At 42.3% G+C, this 26592-nt stretch overlaps 1 protein-coding gene across 1 annotated transcript; it reads left to right on the top strand.

The window, feature by feature from the left end:
• LY86 (lymphocyte antigen 86) lies at positions 1-26579 on the top strand. The gene is made up of 5 exons (XM_080578624.1): positions 1-341; positions 14662-14748; positions 15872-16000; positions 22640-22692; positions 25821-26579. Exons 1-5 carry the CDS (start codon positions 221-223, stop codon positions 25914-25916), a joined length of 486 nt encoding a protein of 161 aa, XP_080434750.1. The 5' UTR covers positions 1-220; the 3' UTR covers positions 25917-26579.
• The last annotated feature ends 13 nt before the right edge of the window (positions 26580-26592 follow it).

Here is a 26592-nt window from a genome sequence, read left to right as displayed (position 1 = left end):
GCAGAAGTCTGAGCACACGGAAACAGCACCCTCCAATTCCGATTAGCCTCTTGTTTATACCACGTTGTGGTAAGCTGGAGGCTGCCTTGGCTCACTTAACCCTTCTGCAGGCGTGAATGTAGTAACTCCTGTCTCCCTCGGAGAAGGGAAGGAACAGCTCCCTCCACAGAGGGTTAGCAAGAGACAGAGAGAACTGATCCTGCAAACTGCCACCATCACCATGAAGACATCAAATGCTCTTGTTCTCATCTTAGTCCTGCTTTCCATCAATGCCAGCACAGAATGGCCTACGCACACAGTCTGCAAAGAGGACAACTTGGAAATTCATTACAAAAGCTGTGGTGAGATTCTTAAAATTTCCATTTTCCTTTAAGCTGGGCAACGAAGTTGTTCTTAGGCAGTGACAGAAGCCTATAAACCAGGCAGTGAATGGAAGGGTTACATTCCCAGGCCAGCACTGGGTTTTGCAGCTGGAACACTTTTAGTTTTTCAAATATAACGGGTTTGGTTCTCACACACACAAATCTAACTGATTTTAGATGGAATATAATAGAGAGGAAATAATGTAACCTAATTCAGATTGTTAAGTAGCTGCCAAAAATTCAGTTCAGCATGAAAGACGATTAGGATTTTTAACTTGAAGCTCAGTTACAAAAAACAGGAAGACCCTAAATCTTTATCCTTTTTTACCTCTGACACAGACTCTTCAACACACCAATCTGCTGTTTTCTTATCGTGTGGTTAGGCTGTGGTGATGTGCTTTCTGTCCTTCCACTTGGAGTGACAGGGGACCTGGTGTGACAGCGGGAAGGAGTTGCATTCTCAGCAGTTGCCACCATGCTTAGCAAGACCTCAGCAGCAGCACTTAATAGGGGCATTTCCCAGGGACCTCCGGGTTTGTTTGTTCTTTAAATCTGTAGAGAAGAAAAGGAGCAAGTGGCAGTGGGATGACTGAAAATGAATTCACTGAATGGTGCTTGCTTTCCACCTCTTGCTTTGCTGGCCTTGTGCCTCTCCTATTGTGCTGATCTGCTTTACAACTGGGACAAAGGGAATTAGATTCACAGACGCCTCATTCATTTTCCGCACGTGATGTGAAAAGTGATTCATGGCAAATGAGCACCCTAGAGTTTGTTTTTCCAATTCATCCAGATACAAAGGCTTTCCTGGGGGGCTTTTTCTCCCCTGTAGCTTTCATGCAGTTTTGCACACCCATTAAAATAAAGCCAGTGAGGAACAAGGGAAGTAAATAAATATTTGTAATGCAATTCTTCACTGGCCTGTTCCCCGGAGAACAAAGTCAGGCTTCACATATTATAAATGGGTATACTGCATTAGGAAAATATTTAATTAGATATTGAATACGAGCACTGGTACTACCTTTATTTTAAGAATTAGTTGTATAAACAAATTCTGTTCCCTCTACAGGTCTCAGTTAGCATGAGATGCCTTGACACAGGGGCACAGGCTACAGTTTGAGTTGATTCAAATGATGATGAAATTTGCTGGGCACGTGTCAGTCAGGCATTGCTTCTTACTATGCACACCACTGGACTGACAAACAAAATGCGTTTGTTTAGAACATACATATCACTTGTTTGGTTTGCCACACACAGAAAGGTAACAGGAGGAGTTCACGAGGAGTTCACAGCTCGAGAAGCACAAGCCAGAGATCTCAAGTCTGGTCCCACCACAAGAGTGATTTTCTGTTCTCCTAGGCACAGCTATGGGAGATGAGAGGATTACACAGACATGGAAGCAATGCAAGAATTAAATCAGATTCCTTGTTTGAAGCCTGATTCTTTGCCCCCTTACAGCTCAGGCAGATTCAGTTGTGGCAACACTCACAGCTGCTCTCAAAGTGTTCTGCCCTGCCTTTTTCCAGAAGCTACCTGTACCTGTAGCATCAGACCAGGAAGCACCGCTGGCATCTTAGCTGATAATGATATCTCATAGTCTGATATGATATCTCATAGTCTGGTAGCTTGCATAAAGCAAAACAAACAAAAAAGTCTTTTGGGATGAGCCCAAAAATCTATAGAAAGCCTCCTAGATGGGGAGGTTAATCAGAATACAGTAGTCTGCGTTCCCTCTCTTCAGAGAAGACACAGCTCTTCATGAGCTCGCTGGCCAGCTTGCAACAGTGACAAAGGCAGTGATCAGCCTTTCAGGAGGAGGGAAGCTTTGTCTGCACTTCATTTCACTCTTAACCATCATTTGATGTAAAGAACATAGCTTTTTTCTTTAGCTATGTCCCAACAGCTGTTCTCACCCAGGAAGGAAAAGACATGCTAGTGCCTGGTTTTGACAAGACCCTCTCCCAACCAACCCCCTCATGAAAACTTTGTAATGTCAGCAGGCACAGCATCAATGCTAGGCAGCTGCCCATACACTTTAGGTGTTTCAAGGGAAGGAATACTCCAAAACCATAGGGTTGCTCATTCTTCAAGGTGTTAGTACGAGATTAAAAAAAGTGGGAGCAGCTTCCTGGCTCACAGACCAGAGCTGGGGAAAAGGGACTATGATAACACATCCTAGCAGCCACAGAAGGCATCCCAACAAACTAGTGAAGAACATTAATATGTTGCAAAACTAAACCCACACTTATTTTAAGCTGACTCCCTACTGAGGGCACCCAATCCCCAAATAAATGTTAGGCCCCCCCCGTGAAACTTTCCCTCCTGCATGTCCTCTTCATTCTGATACATCCTCAAGGTATCTCCTGATCCAATGAAGATGCCAGAGAATGACACATTTTGGGATACAATATCTACGGGGAGGTTTCTAGTATGAAATATTGGGTAAAAAATTCCCTGATGGTTTCAAGAGGGTCAGGATTTCACCACTATTACTGTTACTATAAATTCTATGATGATATCAGTACACCAGGGCTGAATCAAGTAAAATTTAAAAAGGTCGGGGGAATTTTAGCCAATTACTTCACAACTTTATTTCTCAAACTCTATCAGCAGATTAACAGAGTTCAGTCTGAGAGCTTAAAATGGAGGTGTGTGTTCATTTATGCTTTGCAGTTTATCAGATCTTCTCCTATAAGGCTTCAAAAATCTGATTAAAGCCAAAAGTAAGAGTTAGCATACCAGTGATAAGCGTAGCAGAGAAGCTTAGCTGGCTAACTGAAGACAGACAGAGAAAGAATAGCAGTCTTCTATACCCAGGAGCAAGTCCCAATTCCCTGTTGAAAGCACTTGACCTAGCTGCAACCTGCCTCTATAATGGGGTAGTTTACAGGCATGCATCAAACCCCTTAGTGTCACCCCATATTCTGGATCCTACAGAAAGCATCCCCATTCACACCCAGCAATGTCAGACTAAGCATTCCAAAAACAGGACCCTAAGGCATGCATCAAAAGAAGGGGCTGGATAAGACCCCAGTGATCAGTGTCACACACTTGGGGGGAAAAAAAAATATAAAGGAAATCAGAAGAAAATTCTCAGCATCAAGTCCATAGCAAGAAACTCAGGCTGAGAGATGGGTGGTCTAGAAGTAAATAGACAGTACACTGCCTCCTCCACGTAACCGCAGGAGACATAACTCCGAGACAGTCTATAAATAGCAAGACATTTCCCATCAGTGCCACTCTTCCTCCTAGGAAGAAGTGACAAAAACAAAGGAAGATCTCAAATGACCACAAATCACTTTAGAAACCTGTGCAGGGATCCTGAGATAAAAGCAACACAGGTTAACATCTCCAACTGAGAAAAGGGAACTGTAATTGGCAAGTCTATGCAGAGACGTGAAAAGAATCTGCTACACAAATGGCTGATTCCTATCCCTTTTAATTTCACAGTGATTTTTACAGCAACAATGCTTTTGATCTTTCCAGCTACATTTTAAAAGGCAATTCTGTGGGAAGGGAAAGGCAGCAAGGCAGCAGTAGCAGAGTGCCCTGAGCAGATTCCAATGGTATTTGATTGTCAGGCATCTAGCTGAAAGTGCAAAGTGCAATGCAGTCAGAAACTACAAAATGTAACTCTTCAATGCATCTACCAGCGCCTGCCTCTAGACCATTCATGTAAGCTTGTGTCAATTAGCCATGAAAACATTCTTATGAGGTACTGTTCAAATGGGACCCTCTCCACAGGGTAAAGCAGGTGACTGCTACTATAGGTGCATGAAAAGCATTTTACAGGCATTTTTACAGCTTTTTCTTAAAATTTGAGTTGGGCCTCTGTTAAGAAATCAGTATTCCAGAATAGCTGTTTTTATTTCAGCCAGCATACCCAGACCAGTACTCCCAGTGATGAAAAAAGCTCTATGCGAAGGTTAGGACTTTGAAGAATTCAGAACTTCTGCTGCCTGAAAATGGAGATTTCTTGACAATGCAGAAGAGGCTACTATTAAGGCAGAAGGGTCCTAGAAAGGGTCTGGAGAACACTGACCATTAAGGACTTTGTTTCCTAAGCACAGGAGTAAATAACACAGAATTTCAGGGAGATCTGCAGGCCAGCCAAAGCTAAGTCTTGAAGGATATTCCCCAGGCTTTATAAAACACTGTTCAGAGCATATGGGATTTTTGACTATCAGGCAGAGACAAGCAGATTTCCCAAGTCACGTTTGACTTTGTTTTTTTCATCTGAAGCCACTAGCTGAAGTTTTGAGAGGAGGAGGAATCAATCACCATTCATTTCAAACTCCAGAACCTAAACAGAAAACTGACTGTACCCTGTCTTTACAATTTTATCTATCTACAGATTTAAAAACAAACATGCAAACAAATAACAACACTTAGTGATATGGGCAACCATTTGCTATAATTAATGCCTTCTGCTAGACATAGCAGCAGCCTCTCTCGTCCCCTTCAGGGAATTATTTTTACATGCCAATGCCTCTTCATAAAGAGAGCAGTTAGACCGAACATGTGTTGTCCACTGAGCTCCATGACTGCTTGCATAGCTCTATGTCACACTTCAAGCAGGGTTATTTTTATGAAGATTTTTCCTGCCCTACATTGATAGAGTAAAAGAGAGCAGCACTGCCCACTTCGGTATGAGCTTGCACTGGATTGCATTCACTGGTAGAGGAAAATCTAATTTGTATTGTTTTTTAAACTTGTGAGCCCAGATTTGGATCTTGCCAGAAAAAGCCCCTTGAAGTCAACAGGGTTGTCCTGGTGCAGAATCTGCCCTGCTCAGATAAGCTGTTAACCCTCCTGTTAAACTCCACTTTGAGGGAACTTCTCAGTGTTGGTTTTTGTTTGTTTTGGGAAGGAGGGGGGTTGTTTGTTTGTTAGTTTTAAAAGTGGAAACTGATAGACTGGTTAGATTACATTATCCTGATGATTTGTCTGTCCGTGCTAATAGTTTCGGTCTTATTGGCGTCCCCCTCATGCACTCAGGCCCGTCACATCCTTTCTCCTACATACAGAGATCAAATACACTTTCTTTTAAAAATCCTTTTTTTCCTTATTTTCTTTTTCTAATAGACAACATAACACCCATCCTGCTAAATCAACAATACCAACTTTTAAGCAATCCTGCTAAATTGTCATTGTTGCAGCACTAATTTCACAGCTTATCCCTTTCTGCTTTCTACGTCAACCAAGGCTGCTGGTCCCTTCCTCCCTGGCCACAAGCACATACATCCTTTAGTTAAAGGACATCAGTAATCCAATAGCTTCAGCTGGCAAAGAAATGTCTGCAAAAACTCTCACCTCATGCATCTTCAGGGCAAATGTTCTGCTAGATGCTTGGTGAAAGAAGGTTCTTTTTCCACTATTCTTTGTTTTTTTGGCAGATAGATTGAGCCAGATGCTTCCCTTGGACTTATTTATTTATTTCCCTCAAGCAGTCTCCAGCAATTGCTTCTGCTTCTAAATTATTTAAAGCCACAAGACACCAACTCCCCTCTGATCTTTTGTTGCATAGATTGCTAATGGGCAAACAATCAAAGAACTTAAGAATTTCACTTGAAAACATTTTTTTTATTTGCTCTGTCCAAGCCGTCTTAGTGTCATAGCCTGGCTGCTGCACTCATCTGGTGTAGCTTACTTATTCCAGGGGGAAGGCCAGATGTTGACAGGCATATTTCTGGCACTGAATCCTAACAGACTGAAGCTACCATCAGAATCAAGGTAGCATGGATGTGAGTACACATGTAAATTTGCTTTAATTTTGCACATGTAAAACTTTTTAAAAAGTTTTCGTCCTTCCATGAACTGAAATTTCTGAGTCTGTTTCTTTCTCCGCTTCATTAGAAAGGATTCAAACTTTCATTCCCTATGTGACCTTTTAGGTGGTTCTAACTTAATTTTACCTCATTTCAGAGAGAAAAGGGTATTTTGTAAGTTTTAAAATGTAAACAGTAAGGAGGAACAGGATACAATTTCACACCTCTGTGGTACTTCGGAAAAAAAAATAGGTTCAGCATCTAGACTTTGAACCATTTAGCAAAATCAATATTAATGCTTTCAATGAGACTAGTTGTGGAGAAAATTAACCTCAGCTGAACTTTTGCCACCTTGCTTTAAATTTTCCCATCTAATTTAGTTCTCAGATATTTCCTCATGGTGCCCATTTTTTTTCCCACCAAATCAATGAAGGTCCTGCATCATATACTGCAAAAGAAAGTTGTTTGTGACAGCCCATCCTGCTCATCTCCAGCTGCTAAATCTAAAATAACAGATACATTTTCCACCTATTGACTTTTGCCATGTCTTCGGTTGTTGTAGCCACTGAGTCACTAAGCTACCACAAGAAGAAGGGGTAACAGCCCACAAAGCAAGCCACAGGAAAATGTGCTCTCCTCTTTGGAAGCAAATAGGAGAGGCGCACCTAAAAAAAAAATGTGCATTTCACTACAGTTAAAAATTACTGTGGGCAAAGCAGAACCACCATTTGCTACTGCATGCAGAATTTGAGTCTCTATGTTAACACAGCCTTGTTAGCAATGTGATAAAACTGAGATTAACTTCCTGGGTTATATAAAGTAGAAATTATCAAAAGGCATGTTCACTGCATCAAGTTAGGAACAAGAGCAAGCTCATAAGTGCTCCAGGGTAAAGCTTTCTGTGTGAGTGTATGAAGCATCGCTAGGCTTTCTGGGCATGGCCACATCATCTCATCTCATCTGTCATGAAGGCCCCAAAAAAAGCTCTGGACCCTACAATACCTACAGTTTACCAAAGAAAATAGGAGAGATGTAGGAGGTTTTGCCCAGAGAAGGTGTGGATGCCCCATCCCTGGAAGCATTTAGGGCCGGGCTGGATGGGGCCTTGGACAGGTCTGGTGGGAGGTGTCTCTGCCCATGGCAGGGGGTTGGAACTGGATCATCCTTAAGGGCCCTTCCAACCCAAACCAGTCTGTGATTCGATGATCAGCTTCTTGCAGCAATTTAACATCCACCAGCAAAAATACCTAGAATAATCCAAGAAAAATGAAAATACACCTCAAAAATGCCAAAATTACTTCTGCATTATTGTGTTGGCGTCACTGCAGCAACTTCAAGGAAGCTTATGGCAAACTAACATTTGGAAGGAACAGTAACAACAAGGGACAAGATGCCCAAATACCCTGCAAAGAACCACCACATACCAAACTCCAAACCTCTGATCTGTCATAAATGCTGCTTTTAGACTCAGGAGAGCTGCCGCTTGCCAAAGCTAGGATCTTGAAAACTACCACAACTTAATTCAATGCACCAGTTTCCTCTTCACCTGAAGATGGATGACTCCTGTCAAACGATCCAGTGGTGATCGGGCAGGCGGGAACCCTGCTAGTTTCCTTAGCAGAGGGAGCATGCCATTCTAATTATAGCTTACTGCCACACTCCTGTGGTGGATTTCAACCCATCCCGGGAAAATGGGAACATTTAGTTCATTTATATGCTGCTGATTACTGTTCTGTATAATCAGCAGTGAGGCCTGTTATCCCAGAGCATGGCATGTGTCTAACAGCAGGGCAGTTGCTGGTAATGTTTGGTTCTACTTCTGACACAGGTCTGCAAGTCTGTTGTGAATCCTCAGTCCTAGAGGCAAGCCCTGATGCCCAGAGATCTGTCTCAAGCAGAACAATATAAAGACGATAAAGAAGCACGTGAAGAGAGAAGAGACAGATCTGATTAGGAATACAGGCAGTTATTGTATGCATCTTACTCATGCAGTGCATGGCATTTTCTTACCAACAGAACAGAAGAACAAAGACTTTCTCTCTAATACATTCCCTGCTGGGCCTAAATTAATGCAGCTTTTTTTTTTTTTTTTTTTTTTTTTTTTTTTTTGGTTAAACTGCTGTAGCTGAAGCCAGCCCTGCTTCCCTTTCTCTCTCAGGCTAACTAGGACAAATCAGGATTATCAAATACAAATGCAGATCTATATGTGCTGTCTCTCAAAGCCAGCATCTTTCAGTTTTGCCTTCTTAAACAGGCTTAGACAAAGCTTGTCATACCACTCAAAGCACAGCAACATCTCCCCACCCACACCTTTCCAAATATCACCACTGGCAAAAGCAAGGAAAGCCTTCATGAACCCTGAGACACTGGGCCTCCCCTCAAGCCCTTGCAAATAGCTTTAACAAGCCTGCTGTCAAGAAAGGCGGTTTGGGCAGGAAAAAGCAGGGAAATTTGAGTTAAGTTTTTGGCAGGGCTGATTTGTGCAAGGTAATGACACTCCTATCACCAGACGTAGCCCCAGGCTGCAGAGAGCCCCTCACCCACATTGCCTTTAGAGGCTTCCACCCAGCTCACCACCAGCTCTTTGGCTTGATACTGGGCACATCTCTTCCTCTCTTCGCCATCTGCCACACATCCTTGCTCATGGGCTGAGCCCTCCATCCCACATCTGGTCCTCACACCCCAAATGCTGTTACTATTGCAGTTATTGCCCCAGCAACACATTTGGAGGTTACCAGCCTTCTGAGATAGTTTCTGAACATCTGCAAATCTGGGCATCAGTTATACTCAGCAATGAGCTGTATTTGAATTAGTAAGAGACAAAGCCTTAGCCCTTTGTTGAAATTAGTTCATGAAATGCTGGAATTACCTGGCTTCAAAACGAGGGCCATAAAAACAGGCCAGTAATGCCTTTGCCTTAATCTAACAAAACTGTAATTGCTATTTGCATTACCAGTGTTCAGTACTCTTGAGAGAGGAGTGGAAATGATTTAAATATTGCATGAACATTTTTTAACCGTATTCTACATTTCTCTCTCTACTCTTCTAGGGGTTTTTAGCTTATAGATTGTACTGAGACTGATCTTCAGACTCCTCTCTACTGCCACATAGGTCTTAACAGAAAGGAAGCACAGTTACTGACTCTGTTAGTCACCTCCAAGAGCTTCAGGTTTAAGCAGACCTCAGAGACCACAAGTTGATAGAACTATTGGCAGTGGGGAATTCCCATGGTCTGTAGCCCTGGGATGTTAAGGATACATCAACTGTGATTTTCCCATTCCTTAACCTCCATGTTGCCTAATCATGTCAGAAACATACAGGAGATAAACCATACCATGTCTTCTGCAAAGGAAACCAGTGTGCCTGTCTGAACTAAGGAAAAGCCCAGGTTAATGCTTTGAAATGAAGCATTCTTATGATTAAGTAGCCACAACCGACATGATTCTCAAAATTTATTCTGCTCCGCACTGAACAGAGGGTCCCTCTGCTCTTCCCAGCCATGAATGAACATGGCTGCAGCATGCAGTGAAGGAAGACCTGAAGGGAAGTTCATTAAACTGAAGGTATTCAGGGAAATCTAGACATAAAACTAGAAATCTAATGCAGCTTGTGCTTCTTCCTCAGTACCTCGTGAGTAGATTCCACAGTGTCAAATATAACCTTGAGCATTTGGGTTAATTTATTTAAATAGACATTAAAGGGAAAATGTTGAGTGAATACAGAGTGAGATCCCAAACAGTTCCTCATTCTTTCCCTCCCTTTCATCACCTTGAATGTTGTAAGGACTAATGATTTAATTTTATTAAGAGCTTTGAAGGTGAGGAGTGTTGGGTAATTACTAAATGTTTCTTCCTTGTGCTCATTTCCAGCTCTTCTAGCATCAGTCTGTCCTTGTATGACCCTAACCAAGCCCAGCTATGTCATTCCACTCAATTGTACATCTTTTCTCCTAAAAGTGCAATTTCTAAAGGCCCAAAGCTTATTAATTTGGAGAGGCTTCTCACCCCTGCAAGAGTTACATATGTGCTCTCCTGCAAGCAAAGCTTGCATGCTTGCTGCTCTTGGTTCAGTCATGCCATTTATTTTCGTACTCATATGGGAACAGTGGGATTTAAGAGCAAGTTCAGATGAGAGTAAAGCCAGTAGAGGATAGCTAATAGGATGGTGGGGAGAGAGATAGAACAATAAGACAGGCTGTTCTAGAACAGCCCAACAAAATTCCTGTAACAGGTCCTTCCCATCCAACCATGCAGTTTCTGTAATCCCCTGTTGGTGGTCTGCTAACAGGTCTGGTGCTGAAGGACACAGCTGTAGCAGGTTAAGACATTATCATTCCCAGCTGTCCACTTCATCTCCCTGATGGTGATCAACTCCCAGAGAACAGGAGGCTGAACAGACAAGTGGGGCACACGGGCAGCCCCAGCTCACAGCCCTCTGTCCTGGTGCACACCCGTGTTCAGCAGGAGGGTGAGCTGGTGGCCCTTCAGCTGCAGTAACTGAGGCATGAAAGCGTGTCCCTGTCTCTGTCAAAGGTACACTGCCTGCAGCCAGGAGGGTCATGCATATATACCACTGTAAATCTGTCTGAGCTAACTTACCTAGGACATGACCTTCTGCTAAGAACAGGAGTAGGAAAAGGAGTTCCTGAACTTTTCTTCCTATAACTTATCTGAGCTTCTAAGCAGTACTAATTGTGTCTGCTCAGTGATCTAGAAATGCCCAGCAAACTTCACCACTTCAAGCACCTCACAATATTAAGCCATAAAGGCTGAAATCGTGAACTATGGTACTACACTACAGGTTGTGCATGAGGAAAACCACATACCAAGCCAATATGGCAATCAATCTCCACCAGAGTATTTGGGAAAGAGTAAAACAGGAGGTGTGATACAGGGGTCAGCTGGCACTCCACCTTGTAACTGGTGATCAGATACATCCCATATTCACCTTCCACAAAGCAGGATTGTACTGCAGTGAGATAAAGCTGAAGGCCCAGCATTAGGCATGGCATTGAGTTCAAACAGCAGGCCTAAGAGATCTTAGAGTGCTTCAGATCCTCAGACTGTTTACAAAGGACAAAGACTCACATCTTTCTGAAGGCAGTTGCCTGAAAGGTTTAGAACTGTCTATAGAGAAACTTCAGTCAAAATCCTGTTCCTGGGCACCTTCATGATAGCTGAAAATGTTATAACCCAAGCCTTTCTCAGACAGATGTACAGAGAAACAAAAAATACAAAAAATATTCTTCCCCCCCCCCCCCCCCCCCCCAATAAGCAGATTTTTACTAATAAACCTCAACATGTTTGCAAAATTTCCAGCAACGTTTAAGTGTTGGTAACATATCAAAGCTGAACTGGAAAAGCAAAACTCCGCATTCAGTTGAAGAGTTTCTAGCTTTAATTATGGAAGAGGGAACAGATTGAAGGGAGTGGGTGGAGGGAAGTCTGGGAACATACAGTACTGTGCACTATGAAATGTTGCAGGGAAGTGGAAGGCTGAAGGGCAGCCCCATGTATTTTAGAGATTTAATGATAAATGTTATTGCTCTGCACATGTGAAAGACATAACTTGTATTTTTTCAGTCTAACCAGCTCACTTCAGATTGAGGCAACAAGGAAGAGTAAGAATTAAACCTCCGTAAGAGAGAGACAGTGACTCACAGTTGTGCAACAGAGAAATGGCAATGGCCTTGAGTTGCTTTTGTCACACGAGGGACTCCTCTACATTTGAAGAAAGGAGTAAGGCACACTACCTTAGTTCACAGCGCTCAGCTCAATCTACAAACATCTCTGCATATCAAGTAGTTAAAAAAAATAGTATTTCCTTTAATTTCCTTTTAGCAGCATCCTTTCTGCCTATGTTTTTTGTTTTGTTTTGTTTTCTTTTTGGAATCCAGACACCCTGGCACCATAGATTTAACAACAAAGCCATCCTTTCAATTGATTTCAGCAGAAGTCTGCCATGTACACAATAGTAACCAAGATGTTGGATTGCAAAGTCATCGCCTGAATTTCCACAGGGAGACGGTCAGAAAATTAATTGGAGTTTAATTCGCCAGTAGAAAAGTTTGTTTCACAGCAAAATAGTACCAACACAAAATCCGAGTGCTCTAATTCACAAATTTTGCTGGACTACCTCATGTGAGTGTTTTCACACACACTTCCTCACTGGGGATCAGGCAACATGTGCCTCAACACACCAGTGTCCCTCTGTGCTGCATCACTAGTGGTGGAATAGGGGACACCGTGGTTATGTTGCACCATGAAATACTTCACCTGGCAAAAAAGCTCAACTCATGAACTAAACTAAAACAGCTCTGAGGTGGAGTTCTTTATGAGAAATACATGTTTTCCAGGGAAGCTTTGTTTCATGAACATCTTCTTTGCATCCAAACAGTTATGGAAGATAAATTTTCAGCTAAAAAAAAAGCAAAAAAACTTCTAGCCTTAATACCATGATTTAATTTGTTGACTAAAGCACAGCCTCTTTCTCTTTGAAAAGAAAAGAGCATTGTATATGTTGCAGTGCCATCTTTGATCATGTTCCCCTCTGAAAATTACGGAACTGGAAATTTTGGTCGTTTGACAACGAGTACTGCTTGTAGGCAACAGTACCCAACTTGCTCAGGATCTGAACGGCTGCTTCCTGAAACTTATCCATGCACCACACACCAAAAACAGAAATGAGAGGGGCTATTGCAAAAGTCCAGAAGAAAGCGGAAACCAAGCCCTGAAAGGTGGCAGAGACCAGAGGGGAAGCAGGCATAACAGTCCTGGAAAAAAAAAAAAGAGAAGTTTGACACTCTTTCCATCTGGAGCAGGAAACTGCTCTCCTACCTGATTGCGACAACTTCTGAAGCTGCAATAACAAAGCAAAAACTGACAGGAACATGGAAAAAGAGGAATGACCCCCTTCTGACCCATGTCACACTTGAGTAGCCGATGAACACTCGCCTGTCCCAAGCAGGTCATGTAACTACAGAGACTGGTTTAGTGGTGTGGAAGGAAAAATACAGCATAGGGATACAGAGCTGTGGGAAATTACTGTGACTTTTACCTCCTTTTACCTATAACAAATAGTTATTTTAAATTGTCATAAGTTAGGACCTGGGAGATCCTTTTGGACCGCACTGACAATCCACATGCTGCAGATTCTGGCTTGAAGATGCCAGGTCCTCCCAGCATTTTCATTCTTTTCACGCTCCCCTAATAGACAAACAGGCTTTGGTCACCCAGGCTGGTTCCCTGTCAGCTGCTACAGCTGTGGAGCACTGCTGCAAAAATAGGGTCAGACTAGGAGCAAAAAGATGACAGACACATTAGCTCAGACTCACAGAAGTCACTCATGACTCAAGTGTCACCACAGCATCAAAGTAAAATTCTCCCAACCCATAATTTTCCATTCAGTAAGATGATCACCTCAAAGCACAAGCAATAATAAGTTAGAATTCAATTCTCAAGTCTATAATTTGTCACCAACAGCTCTGTGTAGACCGTAGAGCCTACAGCTGCTTCTGTGTGTGCTGCAGTTGTGCCTGGGTCCACCCTCACTGCTTCTTGGTTTTCCACAGAAGAGGGAGTCAGATGCATGGGCAAGGCCATGAAGCCACCATGAGGGCCAAGTATGCCTTGAGGCTCTTGTACAGCATACATCCATGGGTTAGATGACATTCAGCCAAACTGGCCACATCTTCCACCTCCAGCCACAGCTCTGGAAACCTCTTGCATGTGCCGATCGTTGCAGCCGTGCCAGCAGCAACTGAGCTGTCAGTTGTTGCTGCTGGCTGTCACCAGAAAGTGACACATTGGCAAGCCTTCAGGCATAGCGCATAGCCTGGGGAAGGAAGGAAGAAGGTGGAAGCAGGGGGAAAACAGTTGTGTTTGTTCAAGAGTTTTGGAGTCTCGTGCTGAGGAAAGGGCACCATGGAAAGTAGCAAGAAACACATCCATGTCGGTCAGCAGCTTTAGGGCTCCTTCTGCCCCCAGCTCTTCTAAGGTCTCCAAGAGAAGAAACAGGTTAGAAATATCACACAGTAATGGACCCAGCATGAACCACTGCAGGATCTCAGCAACACAATTTTGCTTTCATCTTTGGACTTTCTAATCAACTTCAGGATTCAGGTTCCCAGACAATCACCAAGCGATCTTGTGATACAAATTCATTAAAAAACAGTCATCGTAATTAATTTTTTATTTGTGCTGAGGAAGGAATGGTGACACACAGAACCTGAGAAGAACAGCAGTGCTAGGACTTCAGTGTCAAATGAGTACAGACAACCCACCTCCATGGGGAATTTGGTTTCCCTGAACTTGGTTAAATTTTCCATCCAGCAGGTTGTAGCCCCATGTAGGCTATCATCAGAACGTGTTTCAGATTGAAGTGGGAGGAAGGACAGACAGAAGTAGCTAGTAAACATGGCATGTAGGAGCTTTGTGCCCATATTGGAACATTTCTAGGAAATCTGTAATGTTTTTTTAAAAGCACTTCTGTAGTTTTACTGCTCTTGTTACCCATTGCTTTCTATTTCCTGACAGATCCCCAGCAAGACTTTGCTTTCAGCATTGACCGTTGTTCTGATGTTGCAACCCACACCTTTAACATCAGAGCTGCCATGGTCCTAAGTAAGTGAATCGCTATTTCCTTGTGCCAAAAGCAGATAATTCACGTGTAAGTGCTGATATTAAGTAAGCAAGGGTGATAACCTCTGATAAAATAAAAATGGTCTTCATTTCCGAGAAGTTTCAAAACCTGCTTGAGGCTAGAGAAATGGCAGTTCTGTTACCAGCTCTGCCTCAGACAGTGTATTCAGCCCTCAGCCCCTATCCCTCTCCTACCCTTCGTCTGTACATATGAACAGCCAAGGTGGCGGCTGGATCTAGAGCTTGTCTTCACAGAGGATTCATCTGGGGAACGTCTTGCTGAATGAGATGGCTACAGCACCCACAATCTCGTGTCAGCATCAGCAGCGCTTCCCAAATTGCCAAGGCTGACCCTTGCACCTTCTTGCAACCCTGTTGGCCCCAAGTTCACCTTGAACCTCTACTACTACAACAAATATGAGACTGTGCTGCTGTATACTCGTGGTCTGAACATGAGTTTGTGTGCCAAGCATCTTTTAACACTTAGGAATGCTTCCTTACATGCAAAGGTCATCCTCCTAATGGATGTGCTGCCCTTTTCCCTGAGGAGCACCTGTTATCAGATGGCTGCAAAGTTACACAAGCCTGCACACCATATTATAGGCATTTGCAAATACCTTTCCACCAACTCAGATTACAGGGCCTCCCTCTAGATGCACGCCAAAAATGCCCAAACAGTCAACCTCCTAGCACTACTTATCTGCCATGCTGGTCCCTGACACAGGGCAACCATCCCAAGCCAGACATTTGGCCACGGGCTGCTCCAAGGGGCACACTGGACATGGCCACACTGCTAGGGACAGAAGGGAAGAAAGAGTTTAGGTGTATGGACACAAGCTTTCCTATGCCACTTGGTCTCAGGATCAGAGAATGGTCATGGGCATAATTTACAATAAAAATGTAAGCTATGCCCCTTGTTATATCTACCTCGAGAGACTTGGAGACCTGTTCCTGAAACATGTATTTCTAAGTATCAGGAATCCTCAGTGAAGGGAAAATGTTTAATGGTTTAAAAGCTGGAGGGGAGGATGGGGTGAATGGAAAATAAATTAAAGCTGTTTACTCTTGCACTTTTTCTGAACACTCTGTCCTTCTTTCTGTGTAGGACACAGCATTAAGGAACTGTACGTCAAGGTTGATCTGATCATAGGTGGGAAGACCGTTCTGAGCTACTCAGACACACTTTGCGAGCCTGGTCATTCTAAGCTTATTTTCTGTGGAAAGAAGAAAGGAGGTAATTTAGGTAGCACTCTGAAATGTTTGATGGCTACTGAATACTCCAAGCAGGATGCACCCGCTGTGCTGCTGAACGCACCAATACATTGTAATGTTCTGTTTACATCAACAGCATGTTAATGGATGACAGAAACACAGTAGGACAGAGATGTTTTAATTTTAGAGCCTGCCTTTCCTTAACCTGTTTGCTTGCTTTTCTTTTAATCACAGAATATTGCGCACACATGGGATTTCACATCCATAAAAAATAAGTTTAGTAATGAGACCCCATCCAACTGCAGAGAGGTTCATAAGCCCTATTTATAGCCACATGGTTGTCATGTGAGCAAAAAGTACTACAGAACTAGCCTTTATTTTTGTCAGAGGAAGGGTTGAGCAAACAAACAAGGCATTCTGAACACATTCTTTACTATTAAGCAAATAACACATCCTGTCCTTAAAGGCAGTTCCTAACACACTTTAAGGACTATGCTTGAATAAGGATCTTTGGATCAAGATAGTATTTGATACCATCTCTGCTTTGTACGTACCTTGTTTCTGCCTACTGTGTGACTATGCTGCGGTCAGATGAATACAGTTCATGCCAGTCAAGCTGCCAGCCAGCAGCTGCCAGCCTCACACTAGTTGGTTTACAGTGGCATTAGCTGGCCCCAGAAAGCAGGCATCTTTGTTCTCAGGTGAGCCTGTGCACCTCAAGGTCCTTCTGCAATGACCCAGGCCAGGTAGTGCAAAGCTAGCCACAATATGTCCAGAAAGAGCTATGGTCATGCCTCTGGACTGTAAAATTCACGTATCTTAAACAGTCAAAATCCCTCTTACATCGTGATCGTCCTTTAAGTTGATTTTAAAACAAAGAGGTGGAACTGAAGTGAAGTCTGCCACAGAGCTCTTAGAGAATCAGTTAGTTTCAGGAGCTCCACTTTCCTTCCATTCACTTACATCTCCATCATGATAATGCTGCAACAATTCATGTGCAAGGGCTATGAGTCTGACAATCAAGCACAACACTATTGCTATGACTGCCCCTGGAAAATTACTAAAACATTTCACGCAGCATAGAAATATCACGAAGAATAATAGAGAAATGCTGCATGAGCAACCAATTATGTAAATCCTGTAAGCCAGATAGACACACACACACACACAAAAAAAAAAAATAATAAAAAAAATTTATAGGTTTCTTCAATTGTGTATTGAATTATAAGAAAAAAATAACCACCCCAGACCTCATGAAAAACTACCTTGTTTTCGTGAAGTACTTATTAACATCCTTTAGAGAACACATTAAGAAGTGGAGCCAGTCCTGAGTAGAGCACAAACTGCCCTTCACACGTTAAACTACAAAGCCAAAACCTCCTGGGGTTTCCAATTCCCTTAATCTTAGACTGACAGGTGATTGTTTCTACTAATTGAAGCACACAGTGATATAAAGCCATAGTTGATTGTTGAAATAATATTATGTATCTTTGTTTAGAAGCATCCCTAAGTTGATGTGAGGACCTCTGCACTTCTGTCTTGTTCAGTAGCTATTTTTATTTAGTAATTAAATCACAGTGGGAAAGAAGTGAACTTTCTCAGACTAAGGTTCAAACTGAAAGCGTGGTATTTCTTAATTAGTTGACATTTGATTCTAACCCATGTTTTAGAAAGTGAGCTCAATACCTGTCTGAGGCAATTCAGCACAACCATATTTTGACCATATTAGTACAACTGTAAGTCTGATCACAAAAGAAAATATTGTGAATGGTCAAGTATGCAGCCTAGCAAAAGTGAAGGTTAGATGACTCTTACAATGGAAGCTTTTCATGTAGAGCCCTGTTTCCATGTTGTATGGACAGCATTTCCAACAGTAGTCAAATCTGACATGAGCTTAGAGTTGTACACACAATGTGCTTGCCCACCACAAGAAGGACAAAAATTACCTCTGCCTCCCTCTTCCAAAGTGACAAGTAATGTAAAATAACAGCTCTACTGAAGATTTTGTTGGTCCACTGGTGTGGACAAGCAGAGAGGAAGTTACAAAGACGAGAGATGTGTAAGAGATGGATTTGGCAAAGTTTTGGATGTTGCCTCCACCCCCAGTATAATAATTATATATCATACACACAATATATAATACCTAATATGGCTGCAGGTTTCATGTTCATCATAATCATAGTATTTACTATTTATGTTAACAAACCTCACATCTGGCACAGCTCACTGGGAATCCCAAATAGGACTGAAGGTTTTTGTTTGAGTTTTATCCCTGTTGAGAAGTTGCAAGCTCAAAGGTTGCAAGGAAATAGGCCATTGTTCACTTAAGAACAGCAAAAACAAAACAAAAAAAAAACTGCTAAATTCTTTGTGGTATAACACGAGCTCAGCTCTTCCTCTATTTTAATAGAAAGTGGTAATTCTCCACTTCCTCTAAAGAAAATAGTTACATAAGATTTAACAGATTTCTCAATGCAATCACTAAAATCAGAGAGAGAGACCTAGCATGGTAATATTTAGCAGCGTGCCAACCACAACTTGCAGGCTTCAACAAAACTTCCTGGTGAAAGATGCTAGCATACTCTGCAAGTTTGCAAGTTTTATTTCAGCCCCAACTGAAGAAAGCACCAGAGAGCTGGCACAATTCCTTGTGCGCACTCTCAAAACAATACAAAAACACCCCTGACTTTAGACCTCCACTCTATGCATTATTGCTTCTTTTGCTAGGTTTTACAGTGAGCATGTTTCTAAAAAAGTATTTGTGAATAGAGAACAAGGCATAAATTACAGAACTGGGTATCACTTTGGGAGTTTAGATACATTTTTCCGAGAAAGCAGCTACACCACAAAGCTAGGTCTTGTACTGATATACGATGCCATCTTGCTTAGCCCCTTCATATCACTTTTTCCTCCCCAGTAAAGAGAGTGGATATTTCTCATCCAGCTATGTATTTATATACATTTTTCTCACTCAACTGTATATCTATAGCTGGCAGTTATTCAGATCATTCCTGCATCCCTAAAACTCACAAAAGTTTTGTGTCAATTGCATGGATGCAAGATCGTGTCCTAGAAGAACTCCAACATGGAGCATTTAAGTTCTAAAACATAGAAAAAGAAGAGGTGGGTGCAGATGTACAGGGCCTTTATATAGTACAAGAGTGTGAGAATGTTTAAGATTTTCAGTGCAAGGAAGATTTGAGAAAGAGAAGTGAGAATTTCATTATAGGTGTTTTGTCAGGAATGAGAAGCATCTTCATGGTAAATGGTAACTAGTAAGTTGAAGTAATTCTCAGGAAGTTCTTACACATTTGAAAGCTCTGCGTCAGACTAGAAGCTACCAGAGGCCTGTTCATTGACAAGGAAAAGGACTAAGTTACTTTTGGTAGAAATAGTAGAGGAAAGCTGATACAAATACAGTAATATCACCCTGAATCAATAGTGCATTAGAAATGTTTTCCAGGATGCTCTACAGAAATCACATTCAGTTAAGTCTTTAAGGAGAAGAGCTGAACATGGAAGGTAGGCTAAAAGCACATCACTGATGACAGCACACATTATAGGTGCCATAACTTACCGGACTAATAATGACATAGGGGACTTTTAATTAGGAAAAATGTAGTCATGATTTATGCTGTTCCCAATAATGTAAATATACAGTCATGCATTTATGCAACTACAAAAGCATCTGGGCTTGCTCTATGAAGACCACAGAATTCTTTCAATGAGCTCGGCTCAGTGTTTGTGACAGTTACCGCCACTGAAACAGATGTGTTCATCCTCTTTCAATGTAGGAATGCAAAAGTGTATATGAGTATACGAAGGACGCTGTGATAAACTACAGCTCTTAAAGCCTTGCAGAATGTTTACACTTCTGGAACTGTAGCAGAAATCTCCATGTGAGAGGAACACTGAATGTGCTGTGAGAAGCCTGATCCAGACAATGTGGGCACCAAGAAGATTGCTATAGTCAGAAATGAGTATGAACAATAAAATTCACAGATCTACAGTTCTATATTATTTCACAGCAGGCCTCAACTAGATGAAAAGTAAAGCTGATTTTGCTTTCCTATCAGAATATACATTCAAAGCAGCACAGTCCTTTTCCACAGTTACCGAAGCAAGGAGGGTCACAGGAGCTTTCTAGAGGCCTGATTACAGAACCACACAATGGTTGGTGCTGGAACGGACCTATGGAGATCATCTAGTCTGATCCCCCTGCTCAAGCAGGTTGCCCATGACCACGTCCGGGTAGCTTTAGAATATCCCACAGGATGGAGACTCCGCAACCTCTCTGGGCAGCCTGTGCCAGAGGTCAGTCACTCTCACAGCATGGAAGTGCTTCTTGATGTTCAGACAGCACCTCCTGTGTTTCAGGTTGTGCCCATTGCCTCTTGTCCTGTCACTGGACACCACTGGAAAGAACCTGGCTCCCTCCCATGTTTGTTACCAAACAAATGCAGAGCTACCACAAGTCAGAGCAATCAAAGAAAACAGGGAGAGGTGAGGCAGAGCCCTAAGTCTGCCTTCATCTAACTGATGTAATCATTACTTTGTCATAGCAAAGAGGGATAAAATGGCTTCCACCTGTAGTGAAGGAGAGATCAGCATTGCCATCCTTTCAGAAAGAAATATATGGCCTGATGATCCTATTTCATTTTGAAATATAAGTTTTGCAGAGCTTGGATACCGTTTCTCTACGTTTAGAATCTGGACATCTTTCCAACAGCCTAGGTGAGACACTAAAGAGCTACATGACCCAAGATGAGTTTCCATATCCCAGAGGAAAAGGATTTCAGGGAAAGGCAATTGTTCACAGCCCAGTTTACTCTCTATCCTCCTCTGCTGTCATCCAAGATGTGCTAGATTCAGAGATGACTGAAGGAGGGACAGACAAGGCCCATTTTAGGCCCTCTACTGAAAGCAAGTACATACAAACCACAAGCCATACCAATGCAGGGTTCGCACCACTCTGGGGGTGCAGCTCACAACATGCCTTAGCTCACATCCACACACGTACATCCCAAGTCCCAAGAGAGTCACTCATCACATAAGTCGTGCAGTAAGCAATGCCTTTAACTCCTATTTAGGCTCCAGTAAGTTGTGAACTGAGAAGTGGGCTGTGCAGTATTTTTAAGATTCTTGAGTCACCACTCTCTGCTGCGGAGATGTGTCAGACTCCAGGGCTTTCTTCATGCACAGAAGCAAGCAGTGATGGCAACTGCTCTTTGAAAAAAAGACTTCTTGGTGTCCAGGTGAGGCGGCCAGGGAAGCAGAGGGGAAGGAAAACAGTCTGAGTGCTATAATACAGTTGATCAGTTTGGGAGTGAGAAGCCAGAATGTACTGTTTCTATTCAGTTTTGGTATTATTTTTTTCAGGGAGACAGTGGGAAGTCCTGCTTCTTTCTCCACCTCCCAGAATCATCAGGGCATTACATTTAACAAACTTCTCATTAATACACAGCTGTGGGACATTGGTGATGTCTCAGGTTTCTGTTACTCATTTCCTAGTGCATATTATAGTTACGATTCTTTCATTTAAGTTTGTTAAATGAAGGCATTGACTAATATTTCATGATGTGTGGGGAAGACATTCTGTACACTTGTTTCCATTTCAGATACCTATTGCATGGTGGGATGGACCATATGACAATCATGTGACAAATCTTTTGTCCACCCTTTAACAAGGAACAGTTAAAGCAACGCAGAGATACCAGACTAAAACAACTCTCTGGGACTGACAAGCACCAAAATGCCAGCACATGCTCAAACATGATGAAACACTTACTCCTCTGTCACTGTCAAAGTAAAGAATATTTCATGACACCTACAAAAGAGAATCCTTAAACAGTTCTTAGTTTTCCATGACTTCTGTAGGGCAAGTTGTGCAAGAAATTCTGTACCAAAACATCTACGAATTTTATTTTCAGTCAAGTCTACACAGTTTGGCCCAGTAAGCTATGAAAAAGTAGGAGGAACTGCAGAACAGCTTGTGAATTCTGTCCATTAATGCTAAAGTTGCCCTTTCTTCCACAGTGAAGAGCAAGCATGTCTTGCAATTAAGGGGATGGAGATTGGAAGGTGCAACTCCTGGGCTCCATTCCAGTCACCGACACAACTCACGATGGCTTTAGCACATCATGTAACTTCTTGGTGAATGCTCTCTCAGTGAGACAGACATGTTCTTATTACTTTAAGGTCATGTTCAGCAAGCAGTCAGAACTCTACACCTACAGAAACACTCAGCTCAGATTACCATTCTGCTAATTCTAAGCAAAAAGTATAGCTCAACTGTTGAATCCCCAGGTGTTTAACAGATCATGCTAAAGGACTCATGTCTAGCAATTTCCTGCTCCCCTCTCATTTCCCCATTTGCAGGATGCATGCTGACATACGGACACCCACCTGGTTGTGCAAAGCCAGGGCCCCCCTCCTCTATCTTCTTGAGCCCAGGCTCTGCTTTCCCCATAAGGCAGTACACGTCCTGACATTTCTTTCAAGAGGGTTGTTGCAAGACTGTGTATTGAGCACTTTGCAGTTCTGTAACACTTGTCACTGGAGCATTTTGAAGTGCTATTACAAAAAAAAAAAGCGTCTATCAGCTGCTTGTTTCCTTCATGTGCTGTGTGGTATCTAACCACCCATCATTTTTGCTTTTCAGAACACCTCTACTATGAGGGACCTGTCACACTGGGGATCAAAGAAATCCCACAGGTAAGATTGCCACAGCTGTGCTCTGAAGCAGAAGGGCTTTCTGGACGAGGTGTAGTCCTCTGTCCATAAGCAACAACAGCAGCATATTCCAAGCTTCCCCAGCTGGCACACTGCATCATGGATAATCTTTTGCAACATGAAATTAAGGGGCTTTGTTTAAAAAGCAACAAAGACACCATTATCCAGAGACAGACAGGCTTTCTTCAAATAGCAGATCCCTTCTACCAGCACTAACTCACACACAGTTCTTTAGTAGATGCAGCTTCAAGTGACTCCTGAGAGACCAAAGCTGCAGTTCAACTCACTCCTTAGTGGGCTGAATAATTTGGAGAGTCTCATTCATCCTCACAGACTATAAAGGCAATTTGGATAACTATTGCAACTGCATGCATTTCACTGTACATATATAGTTTGAGGTAGAGACAGATTTCTTCTAAGTTGCAAATAAAAGTACAAGTTATGAGACAAAGAACACTTTAAGGTTCCACAAGGCCAGAGAATAAGAGATGAAATTCTTAGAAGGGTGAGAAAGCAGGCAGTGCCTAGGCATTGCTCTTACTGAGTTGCTTGGTTGTCCATTATAGATGCTCTTTACAAGCAGTCTTCTTCACACTCAGCTAGGTCTCCTTCCTAAACCTCAACCAAATCACATTACAAAGCTAGATAGGTTTTAAATGCTGAAAGTAACGTGGTCTGCCGTAACCAGGCACAACTTGAAGCTATATTTTATGGGTCAATAACAAATGATTTCTAGCCAGATACCTGAAAAAACTGGATTGAAGGGGAGAAGGTAAGATCGGGATTGTCAAGAGATCTGTTTGATTACATGGGGAAGAAGGGGCCACAGTCATCACTGTGAAAGCATGCAGTTCAAGTGGACAGTAAAACACCCCTTAGATTTACTGGCACAGAGAAGTACACCAGCTCTCAGTTCTTCAACAGGTGACATAAAAACTTATGCCTCAGCCTCAAAACTGAGGATCTGTGGCCTAATCAGCACTGGATTGCAGCACTGGATTGGTCCAGGCACAAGAAAAGACAACAGGATCAGAACAGGGACAGAGAACAAGGACACAAGTCCTGGAGAGCTAAGCTTGCCAGGTCCTGCACAGGTTAGAAGGATAGCTGGGTTTGGGGAGACCAAGCCTCCATAACAGCAGCTAACATCTCAGCCTTCCTCCGTTGATAGCAGCAACCACAACCTTCACTTTCCAGGCTCTCCTACAGGGAGCTGGGCTCCCTTACGCAGGCTGTTATCCCTGTTATCCCATTCTTACAAGTCTGCTTCCCTAAATGCCATGCCTAGAGATACCATGTCAAGTAATGCCTAACGTGTGTTCCCCCCATCACCACACAGAGGAATACCCAAGCTTGTATCACTCAGCATCCTGCTCCAAGAGCAGCTTTGCTAACATACAGATGACATTTCTGTAGTAAAGGCTCTAAAGAAACTGAGACACAGGTCTCCAGACAAGGAGAAAGCCTTGGAAACATCCACGCAGAGCAGCAGAACTCCAATTATGGGCAAATTAGCTGAATTTGGAGCCAGAAACATTAAGACTGTTCACTATCTTGTTTTAATAACAATTTTTACCCATGAGGAAATTATTATTCTGGAGAATGAAAAAAATCTAGTCACCAATGAGCAATGGAAATGAGTTATTAAAAACTCACTTCCATGAATAAAACTATAAACTTCTGGAGAATTAACATGCTTGTGAGAAAGGGAATAGGAAGCCTTCACTGTTAATTAATTGATCAGGCAAATAATGCCATTCTTCCATGCAGCAATCAGCTTCTGCTCATTACAGAGAAGTCTCATCTGACCAACCCAAGGGACATTTAGACAATCTGTATGAAGATTACAACAAGGCTATATTCTCATGAGCATGTTGTCATTGGGCCTCTCTCTAAATTTGGATGTTACACTTAGCTTGATACTCTCTGTGAGGAAAGAGGGCAGATATTGCCTTTGAAATCCCATGGTAAAAGGAGAATGGCAAGAAGCACAATTAATTCTAGCTGTACCTCCTCCTGCTTCACAACCAGAAAAGTCCTGAGCAGGGCAAGGACTATGGTTCAAGACCAGGAGGCCACTGATGCCAAGTTCTCCACTTCTCCTGGTTTGCCTACCCCAGGTTTTGCTCCCTTACAAACTCCAGAGAAAACAGAAATGCCACAATGCTAACAACCCAGAGTCACAGAACAGTTGAGGTTGGAAGGGACCTCTGGACATCATATCTCAGGCTGATCCCCTGCTCAAGCAGGGTCACCTAAAGCACATTGCACAGGATCACATCCAGGTGGGTTTTGAATATCTCCAGAGAAGGAGACTCCACACACTCTCCATACAACCTGTCCCAGTGCTCTGCCACACTCACAGTAAAGAAGTTTTTTTTCAAGAGGATTAAATTTCATTCACCTCTTCTGAATCTCTTAGGTGAGCCTTGACACCTCCCTGCCCTCTGCTTCTCCTTCTCCAGACACCTGGAGAGCGCAGTTATGACCAACACAAAAAAGCCATGGCACCTTTAAGGTTGAGATTTTTGCCCTTCAACAATACAAGTTCTATCCCTAAAAAGAAGATACTAGTGTTTAACTGCACAATTTGAAGTTAAACTACCACTTGTTTTACTGTATAGGAGTTCATCACAGATTGACTCATCTATACACACATCCCCAAGATGCCATCTTTTATAGAAATTCATATGCATAAATAACAGTGTACATGGTGAACAAGATCCAAGAAAGAAGGGCCAGACAGACAACTGAGCACCTCTTCCCCTTCCAGTTACTAAACAGCACAGGCCATACTGTGCTTGCTCACAAGAAACATGAGAAGCAATACAGATTTGAAAGGAATTTTTATACATCAAAATATTTTGTTCCCCCCATTGTTTTAATTTTGAACTTATGCTGTCAGCATTGATATTTCTGATGAGCATATTTTGGCAGAAAATATGGGCAACTCCTTTACCAGCTCTGAAACATTTGGACAGGAGAGGTTTCAGAGGAACTTGATGGGAAACGTACTATTTTGTTTCTAGGAAGAGGACTCGCTCATAGAAACTGAAGCAATTATTTACTACTTATGGACTAATCTCTTGCTTTGTGTTTGTTTCATACAGGGAGAGTACACTATTTCAGCAAGGCTGATTAATGAAGATCATGTCACTGTTGCTTGTGCTGATTTTACTGTGAAAAATTATTTAGATTATTATTAGCAACTAAAATAATGTACCCAGACCAATTTCATTAAAGCTACAGATTACCAAAACTATTCAAGCCAATTGAATTGCTTGCATGCTGCAATGATTCTGAAGGAAATAATTCCCATATGGTGGTTCTGATGCTGTTCCTCTTTATAATTCACTGTTTTCAAGAAGTCAGTAGACCCTCTAGTGGTAATTTTATCTCTAAATGCACACTGTAGCCCACTTTTTGCTTTTAATACAAACAGCTGCAAATAGAAAGTACATGGTACCAACATTCTCATCTCAGGATGAAAATACGATGAGGCAGAATAGGCAAGAGCCAAAACAGTTTTTGCACTAAGCTATGGAGGTATCCATTTCTAACACAGGCTAAAGAAGATTTTCATATGTATTATCTAGTTACATCCCTCAATGCTTTCAATCTTCCCTGAGGCCTGTCTGGAGCCTCTGGTTGTATAGATTTTGTTATAACTATGGAACAAAAACATGATGAACATGCCTCTTTTCAGCACTCCACGGCCAGTCACAGTATTGATATTACTTCTGGCTTCAGGACTCTACCTGAATTTGTTTGTTCATTAATGTTTTTGTGATATGCAAATTGTTCTATTTCTAATCTATGTGCTTGTCTTGCTTCTTGATGAATTTGTAATAAAAGAAATTTTTTCCTCATGATTCTGATATC

Source organism: Anser brachyrhynchus, assembly GCF_964034855.1.
Source record: "Anser brachyrhynchus genome assembly, chromosome: 2".
NCBI lineage: Eukaryota > Metazoa > Chordata > Aves > Anseriformes > Anatidae > Anser > Anser brachyrhynchus.
This window is presented reverse-complemented; position numbering and strand designations above follow the sequence as displayed.

Coding starts and splice junctions, on each gene's coding strand:
- LY86 (XM_080578624.1), top strand. CDS start 221: ATGAAGACATCAAATGCTCTTGTTCTCATCTTAGTCCTGCTTTCCATC. Junction 342..14,661: donor AATTCATTACAAAAGCTGTG/GTGAGATTCTTA, acceptor ATTTCCTGACAG/ATCCCCAGCAAGACTTTGCT. Junction 14,749..15,871: donor CAGAGCTGCCATGGTCCTAA/GTAAGTGAATCG, acceptor CTTTCTGTGTAG/GACACAGCATTAAGGAACTG.